The sequence below is a fragment of the Xiphophorus couchianus genome, chromosome 8 (genome assembly GCF_001444195.1).
Source record: "Xiphophorus couchianus chromosome 8, X_couchianus-1.0, whole genome shotgun sequence".
Taxonomy (NCBI): domain Eukaryota; kingdom Metazoa; phylum Chordata; class Actinopteri; order Cyprinodontiformes; family Poeciliidae; genus Xiphophorus; species Xiphophorus couchianus.
In genome coordinates this window covers 20192105-20201289 of record NC_040235.1, presented here as the reverse complement: position 1 = coordinate 20201289, position 9185 = coordinate 20192105, and the positions used below count along the sequence as shown (strand labels likewise).

The 9185-nt window shown below is 40.2% G+C and overlaps 2 protein-coding genes across 3 annotated transcripts; one reads left to right on the top strand and one right to left on the bottom strand.

Annotated features, from left to right (window-relative positions):
• The first annotated feature begins 14 nt into the window (after positions 1-14).
• phyhd1 (phytanoyl-CoA dioxygenase domain containing 1) lies at positions 15-4839 on the top strand. Of its 2 annotated transcripts, XM_028026557.1 has the most exons (12): positions 15-204; positions 1114-1272; positions 1378-1383; positions 1864-1939; positions 2029-2076; positions 2167-2222; positions 2307-2369; positions 2456-2477; positions 3297-3425; positions 3507-3623; positions 3910-4036; positions 4230-4839. In XM_028026557.1, exons 1-12 carry the CDS (start codon positions 172-174, stop codon positions 4276-4278), a joined length of 885 nt encoding a protein of 294 aa, XP_027882358.1. In that variant the 5' UTR covers positions 15-171; the 3' UTR covers positions 4279-4839. The 2 variants fall into 2 exon arrangements, with proteins under 2 accessions (XP_027882358.1, XP_027882359.1); XM_028026558.1 differs by lacking the exon at positions 1378-1383 and having other exon boundaries at positions 20-204.
• Positions 4840-5009: 170 nt separating this feature from the next.
• dolk (dolichol kinase) lies at positions 5010-8618 on the bottom strand. Its single transcript, XM_028026555.1, has 2 exons — positions 8482-8618; positions 5010-7938 (listed from the first exon to the last, which is right to left on the bottom strand). Exon 2 carries the CDS (start codon positions 7805-7807, stop codon positions 6236-6238), a length of 1572 nt encoding a protein of 523 aa, XP_027882356.1. The 5' UTR covers positions 7808-7938; positions 8482-8618; the 3' UTR covers positions 5010-6235.
• Between the last annotated feature and the right edge of the window lie 567 nt (positions 8619-9185).

Below are 9185 nucleotides of genomic sequence, written 5' to 3'. Positions count from 1 at the left end.
CTGGTCGCCTTGTGATGCAAGGAAAGAGTTAAAAGTGCAAAATCCCATTACGCTGCTGTTGCATTTAAATTGGTTTTGACAGCTCACGTGTTCAGACTGCGGGTTACCCGGATGATAAAGGTGACACACGGTGGCCTTGCCTTCGGCGGGATCGCTTCCCAGTAGATCACAATGGATTTTATGACAGATCAAGACGTGCAAAAGGTGAGGATTTTTTTTTTTCCTTTACCATATACATTAATTTAAAAATACTAACTTAAACAAAACAAAACTGCTGAAGCTACAACTTTTTCTGAAATACTCTTAATAAACATGCGCTGAAGGAGGATGCCTTTTGCCAGGATCGTACTGCGCAAAAAAGGGAAAAAGTACAAATGTTTGCGATCATTACGTAAGAATGCTGCACCCACAAGAGGCCGCTTATGGGTGCAGCATGTGGCCAAACTGTGTTTAGAGCAACAGATGAGTCAATATTCCGTTTAATCACCAACATTAGGCGACCGATGTCTTAAAAATAGCATTCCACAATCCAGATGGCACAGATGGTTACATAACGCAACTACAAATTGCTTCAGGTTTTCACATTGATGCTGAATCAGTTATTTTCACCACAGTTTGGTACTCATCATATTTGTTTTGCACAGTTTCGCCACTGCAACTGGAAAGGATTCAAACAAACTCAAATTAAGTTTTAAACAATTTTTTTTTTTTTTTTTAAATCTAAAATAAATAATTTACCAACGTGGTTGTAACCTTTAGAAGATGCTGTAATCTGGAAAAACGTTGTGGTAGTGATATAAAGCAGTAAAAACTTTATCCAACTCTGTACTGTCTGAAATTTAACTACTCTCACATCCTTTCAGCTACAGAGAGGTCATTTAAACTTTAATCAAGTAGAAACACCTTGTGCTTTCACTAATTTATAAAATTAGCACATTTTTTATTGCCTAATCAGAATTAGAATGATTTTTTTTTTTAATCAAGAAAATGCACTCTTATATAAAAACATAAATATTTATTGTGCAAATGCAGAAGATTTGACTGTGTCTGTTAAAAAAAATGAGCAAATGTCAGCTGCAAAATGTCATCTCCACGCCTCTGGTTTTTTTTTAGTACAAGCAGGATGGATACGTGGTTCTGGACGGGCTGTTGACCTCTCAGGAGTGCGATGAGCTGAGGCAGAGAATGGCCGAGATCGTGGACCGCATGGACGTCCCTGAGCACTGCCGCACCACTTTCTCCACCTACCACGACGAGCAGCTAAAAAAGCAGGTGACTTAGTCAGAAACACATCAGCCCAATGCTGACACTCTTTTGACGGCTCATTCAACCTGATTCTCCTTCTCACATGCTTTCCGTCGCATCTCGGTGTAAAAGATGCAGGTAGGGCTGCAGAAATTCCCGTCACGGTTAGTGTCTGGCAAAAGCAGCTGCATAGCATTACAGTCATGAACTTTTACGTGTTTTTTGGGAGTAGAGAGCATTGAAAAAGCAGCATCATGAATACTTGCAACTGAAAATGGGGCAAAAGCTAATTCTTCAAAAATATTGACTTAGTATATATCTTTGCTATACTTTTTTTTGTATTTTTAACAATTAAGAAAAACTTTAATCCCTTTTATTTCATAATTACACCCAACTTCATGTTGGTCTGTCGTACAAAATACCAACAAACTATACAAACGTTTGTGGTTATGACATAACTGATTGTGAAAATATTTTGCAAGGCACAGTATGCACCTTTAACCCAAATTTCCTTCTGCCAGACTAATGCCTAACTCTTTTGTCAACAGTGTGTTTAGAGACAGAGTGCCTTTCGCCTCTGATGCATCAGTTGACTGCTGTTAATATTTCGTCCTGCAGGGGAATGCGGATTATTTCATCACAAGTGGAGATAAGATCCGTTTTTTCTTTGAGAAGGGTGTTTTCGATGACAAAGGTGAGCTCTTGTGAAACCCTATCTTGTCCTGTCAAATATTTAACAAGCAATGAAAAGCCAAATGAACCGGCGCACGTCTTGACCTGCAGGGGAATTCATCGTGCCGAAGCAGCAGTCACTCAATAAAGTTGGGCATGGTAAGAAATCCCGATTTATTTATTCATGTCCAAAAACAAAATAAATAAAATCCCCGCGTTGACACAATGACAGACACTTTCTCCTTTTAGCCCTACATGCGTATGAATCTTTGTACAAGAAAGTTACATATTCGCCCAAGGTCCAGGTGAGTTAGCTGTAATACAATATCAGAGAACGGGGTTAAAGGACAAATAATAATCAGCATTTAAATGAAATGTTGTACTTTTAGGGAATAGCCAAGAAACTGGGCCTGGTTAATCCTGTGATACTGCAGAGTATGTACATTTTTAAGGTAAAGGATGAGTCTGTCTGAAAGCATTACACAGCAAATAGTGCACGACTACATTGAGAAATCATTCATTGTTGTATCTACTCTAGCAACCAGGAATTGGTGGCGAAGGTAAGAAAGCTTTTATTTCTTCATTTATCACCAGAGAAAGGAATATGATAAACATATCATAATTTAAAATTGTACAATAAATGATCATACTGGCTCCAGGATGGTCCAGAGCACAAGCTCTGACTAAAATAGAACAAATATTATGAATACTTAATAATTTCATATCTTCATTGTTGTTATTTTTACTGTTTCATTTGCAGGTCAGAACAAAAAACAGCTTTCCTTGTAGCATGCAAAGAATTGTTCATTTAATAAAAAATAAAAAAAAACGCAGATAATATTTAGTTGAATCTTTTATTTCCAGGCCTCCAAAGAAACTTAACTCATAATAAAAGCAACTAAGATATTTTTAATGGCCTACGTAGCCTGAATGATCAGGTTTTGCCTACATTGAAAATAGGAGAAAGCAGTGTGTGGCATTCAAAAAGATGAAATGATGTTATTGCTACATTATTAAAGGAAAAAGCATTCGTATGCAATAAAATGATGCAAATATAATAATCTGATGCATCCCAAGTGATTCCCTCTATCCCGTTCTTCATTCTAGGTATTTAATGTACATCCAGATGGGACTACTGTGTCTTCCTCTTGACAAAACTGGATAAATATTGATTGTGGGAATTTCAATCAGCCAAACTAAGTGCCTTTAGCCTGTTACGACACTGTGTTTCACCCTGACAGTATGCAGTAAATCAGTCATAATACAGAAATGTGATCATTACCTTATGCACTCTGTGATAGTGAGGAGTCACCATGATCCCTCACGACATGATGGAATGTAACTTTAAAGTCTGCAGTCGATCGTTGTGTGTTGCACAGTGACGTCGCACCAGGACGCCACGTTTCTGTACACGGAGCCCCTGGGCAGAGTTATGGGACTGTGGATCGCCCTGGAGGATGCAACTGTTAACAATGGCTGCTTGTGGTTCATACCAGGATCACAGAGTAGTGAGTACCACACTGGACAATATATCTGTTGGTGTGTTTGTCTTTATGTGAATTTCTCATGTCACCACGTTATTTTCTTAGGCGGTATTTCCCGACGAATGGTGCGCACCCCAAAAGGCACCTTCCCGCTGACAGACTTCATCGGAAGAGAGCCAACTTATGATGAGGACAAGTTTGTAGCTGCACCTGTTAAAAAAGGTGAACGAGGCAAAGAGACTGTGTTCGGATGACATAAAGATGTATAGAATGAAAGGGGTCTGATTTGTTAAAGTACCAAAATACTCATTTACTCCTTGTGCCTAAAATAACATTTTGCTACAATGTTTATTGAAGTGCCGTCTCTATTTTATCTGCATAGACTGGCCAATTTCCATCTGTTTCTCTGGAAGGCAGTCATAATTACTATTTCCAAATGGATCGAGGCCTTTACATGGTTCACCTGGAAATAATAGATTTTTTTTCTCATCCGTCTCCTTGTGTTCAGGTGGTGTGCTTCTGATTCACGGGGAAGTGGTGCACAGAAGTGCTGAAAACACTTCTGAAGACTCTCGCCACGTCTACACCTTCCACATCATGGAGGCCCTGGACACTCGCTGGAGCCCTGACAACTGGTGAAAATCTTTTTTTTCCTATGTCAGACCCCTCTAACTGGGGGTTGACATCGCTTGCATTTTACTTTCACACAGCTCTTATCTAGCACATAGCTTACTTGTTGTGAACAGTCATTTAATTCCACACAACAGACAAAAATCTTTTGGATTTCTCTGTGTAGCCCATAAATCATGTTTCTTTTTGTTTTTCAAGGCTGCAACCCACAGAGGAGCTGCCTTTCCCAGCTCTCTACACTAAATGACAACGTCTCTGGCAGCTTACAAAGAGGAACCGTTTTATACAAGGAAGATGTTCGACGACGTCTGCAGAAAGTTTCACGCCTCAAGTGTCTGTTGTTAATGTGTAAATCCGCTCAGTGGTTTTTCAACTTTTCTGGGTCACAACTCCTCAGGTTGGCAGGCTGCACCGTCAGAGCACCGAGCATTATGTTGAGAAAGCCACTGCAGTAATATGTAGTCCATAAATAATGGTTAAACACTATAATGAAAGCATACCTATTTTTTTAAATGTGACCAACAATTGCTGAAATAAATATTTTTAGCATTTTAATAACTGTCCCATGGATTATCTTTGGTGATAAATTTTTTTTTAAAATTATTTTTAGTGAGCTACTTTAAATTTATATTGTCAGCAATCTTAATTTTGTAAACCATTGCTCTGTACCTCGCAAAAGTGTTAACATTTCCTGGAAATTATAAACACCAATAACGTAATTTATTGGGATTTTATTCAACAAATCCTACACTTAGTAATGGATAATTGGAAGCGCTCACCTTACCTTAACCTGTCTGTTTACAGTTTATAGTTTGTTTTTTTAAATATTGGAAGACTATGCCTCATTTTTACTTCTAAATCTCTATAAAATTATTGAGACATTTGTCATTGTGGTGTGACAAAAAGCAAGAAAGACTAAACATTCCAACAGATGTCCATTTTAAGATTCAGCTTGACTAATTAAACTTCAAGGCCAAATGATTTTTAACACAAACATGTAAACATTTTTATTAAGGATCAAATTATAAAAGAGAAAGTTCATGTTTGTGTTTTTGTAGTATGGTCGTTCATTCACACAGGAGGCTTAGCAGGTATCTGCCATGATGCGCAGATCATGCAATAATACAGAAAAAGGACAGAATCATGAGGATACTCCTATTCCAAAACACGTCACAACTGAAAAATATACATATATAAAATAACGCCAAGCAACACTGAAATCAAAGCTCAGATAATAAATTAAAGTATCTTTGTGTATAAATGATGAAGTCCAACATAATGACATTTAAGGACACATCTACAAAGCATCTTAAATTAAATCTCAGGGTGACTGTTCATAGGTTGACCCAAAAACATACATACCAATTCATCGTCATAATCATAATACTAATAATAATAATAGTTTAAATGATCAGTTTAACAAGGAATGGCCCAGTTAAACCACAAACATACAGAGCAAAGTAAACATTTAGAGCAAAATCGTAGCTGAGGAAAGCTGCATATAAACATGTTACAGTACTAGAGTTCACATCAGTGTCATGCAGAATCACAAGGAGAGCCAGCCCTTATACAAATAAGTTGATTTGGACTGCCATGTTTTTATCTACAACTTCTACAATAAGTGATCACCTGCTAGAGAAAATACACATCTTAAGGCATGTTAGCATAGCGGGCAGTCCTTTATATTGCCATGGGGGAGTCAAGACTGACAATCAAAGAACAAGATTGATAAAGAGAGAAAACTTCTTCCAAGGCAATGCACGTAGATGTGTTGGTTGTACAAAAAAGATATCAAAAATCAAAACGATACATGGGAGTTCCATATGCTTTCCCACTGTGCTAAACTCAGTTTGCATAATTTAAGAGTTATAGGTGTCAGTGGTTGAGTTCTTCAGAGGCAGGACAGAAATGTACACCACCACTGACACTGAGCTCATGTTTCTTTATAACCTGCTCTAGATCTCCTTATTGCAACGTGAAGGTGTACAGTGACAGACTTTATGTGTGCAACATCATTTTCTGGAGAGCTTTAAGCATTTTTTTTGTGCTGAGACGCTCTATCTCTTCCTCTCCCTGTCTGCTGAATCCTAAAGGGCTTCCGTTACTTATTTTTCTTTAAGACATTTCATTCACAATTTCGCTTTGCCACAGGAAACACTCGAGTATAGACAGATAGGAAATGTTTCTTTTTGTCATTTGTTCATTTAAAGCAACAACAGGATGAAGAGGTAGAGTGGCAGCAAAAGATTGTCAATCTGGGAGGTGTAGGCTTCCAGCAAAGCCACGAGGGTGATGGAGCCAACAATCCATGAGTAGGTAGAGTTCAGATTGATGCTTCCATCAAAGATGAGGAACATCACCACGGCGATGATCTGGGCAAACACGGACGTTGCGGTCCCCTCCAAGGTTTTCCTGGTGCCAGGCCAACGGATCTCTCCCATGGTACTGCCAAAGACAGACGCAACAGTGTCTCCGACTCCCACAGCCAGCACGCCCGCATAAGGTACCAGACCCCCAGCCCCAGTGAGGATCCCCTTGGGAGCACAGGGTCCAGGAAACAACCAAATGGGCAGAGACATGCCCAGCAGCAGATAAATGTGAGTGAGAATAAGAGGGCCAGAGTCTCTTTCATCCAGGAACAAGGTGAGAAGTTGCCTGAGCAGCTGGCCGAAAGGCAGGATACGAAAGTAACGGACATACTCCAGCAACAGGAAAACTGCCAGGCATCCAACAGAAGCCACGTGTAGCAGCTGTCTGTCGTAAATCAGTCCTGGAACGTAGGTGGCCACTACTATCAGGTGGAAATACTTCCTGACAACGGTAGAGGCCTGGTGCTTCTTGGATCCCGACTGGCGCTGATAGTTCTGATGTAGCACGACACAAGTTGCGACGATTGCCAGAAACACCCAATACCCCAGCAAACAAAGTCTTCTGTCATTCAGGGTGACAAAGTCCAAAAGCCACATGATGGGGTGCCGGCCGATGAACAGCGACAACCACGGCATCAGGATACCCAGAACCAGAACAGCTGTCATCATATGAAAGAAGAGGGAGGACACCCAAGTCTCAGACTCCATGAAGCAGAAGAGCAGGGCGAAGAAAACACCCAACAGCAGTGAACCCACCACCACCACTGGCAGAAAGTAGTTCACTGGGTCACCTTTGACCTCTGCCACGTTCAGCGAGCGCTTGATGAGCTGGTTCAAGATTAAACTGATTCCACCAACGATGAGGAGGGCCTCTCCGGGTGTGAAGCAGCGTGGCAGCAGGTAAAGCACAATCAAACAGAGATAAACAAAGATCAACAACACCTCTAGTACCTCGATGACCTCCGACACCGTCAGGGTCTGTTTTGTCGTGTAGAGGATTGCGCTGCCAGCCAGCCCTGCTATAATGCAAGTGTTAGTCGGGACGGGTCTTGTAACACCCAGCGCAATCAGGGAGAGGAACAGCGCCAGCATCATGCCTGTGATGGTGATCACCATGGAGAACCGCTCGAAGTAAACATTCCCTGAGGCAGAGCACTTTTCTCTCAGCACCAGGCCCATCAGAGGCATCACCATGGAAGCGGGAACGATGCCACTGTTGGCTGACAGGCGAAACTGGAACACGGCAGCTCCCGACTTGAGCAGACGGTCCCATTTGTGCTGGACGTAGAACGCCTGAATGACAAGAGCTATGCTGCACCAGGAGTGCTGGTTCCAGATGGCCATGTGGACACAAAGCACCACGGCCAGGACAACGGCGGACTCCACGTAAACTGGGTTCACCTGCATGGTGTCAGGGAGGATGAGGCCAAAGAGAGATGGAGGGACTGATCTGAACAGATGGGTCTGAAGCAGAACAGGATACCTTGTCACTTCCTTTTGATGCCGTTCTTCATCGTGTGGCAGGTATGTCTTGCATGCTACAAGGATAAAAACAAAAAAAGAAATGTATAAACAAATGAGAAAGGGGAAATACATTAAAGGATGCAGTGTCATAAAAGTTAATCACTGTATTCAAGATCGTAAAATCACTTTTTCAGTTCAAACGGGATATTGAACTCTTGCAAAACCAACAAGATATAGTCAGTGTGGAAAAACCTGCGTTTAGAAACATGCTCAGTCTGGTGTGGAAAGACACGGGTGATCTTTCCACACCAGCTGCAACCTTTGCTCCTGTGGGGGTGGACGTCGGGTAAACAAGCAACCACAGATCAGCTGTCCCTTTTTGACAGATGATCGCTATTCCTTTGCACATAAATCCGAAAATGGCAAACACAACCTACAGAAATTATTGTATTCTTTACAGAAAAGAGGCGATGGGTTAAAGACAGGATGCTGCAACCTCACTCGTCACAGCGCTAACACTAAAATCCAGCTGATTGTAGCGAGTTAGCCACTGAGCACCGACAGAAGGCTTTGTGGAAGTGAAACCCACACCGATAAAGACAAACAAGAGTACCCACCACATAAATGCAGCTATATCTGGACGAACATGCGCTATGACGGGACGAGCTGCCACCGTTTCTGTGTAAACCTGTTGGCTTTGTCAGCTGTCGCTTCTCTCACAGCCTGCAGGAAGGGGCCATGTTTGACAGCATTGTCACGTGGTACCGTCACATAAAAAGACGGAAATGAACAGTTTTATTTGATTATGAAAGTGTTTATTTGTTATAATAATAATAATATTAATAATAATATAATTTTATATAATTTATATATTAATATATTATATTAATATAATGTATTATATTACTATATACAGGATTAAAAACTAATTTTGCAAAATATTGTAAAATTTTACTGTTGGTCTTTAAAATAAAACTTTACAATAACACTAACTATAATTATAATTAAAAGATATGCGATTACAACGCCTGATATTTACTTTATCTTTGTTTTATTACTCTTCCCCTAAATGTATTTGTTACATCAGAGCTTATTCGTGTATTCAAGGATCTTTTCACGAATGACTCGAGAAACATATATTCTCTAACTAAAAAAATATTTCAAAACACACATCTCCCTTTGGCATTTTGTTATTTTTCGGGTTGGAATTACTTTACTTGTAGGGCTTCTTAATTAAATCTTAATAAAAATATTACTAAGATATTTAGTTAAATCTCATTTGAGTGTGTGTCTGGCCACTGAGAATAACTTTGAGATCCAA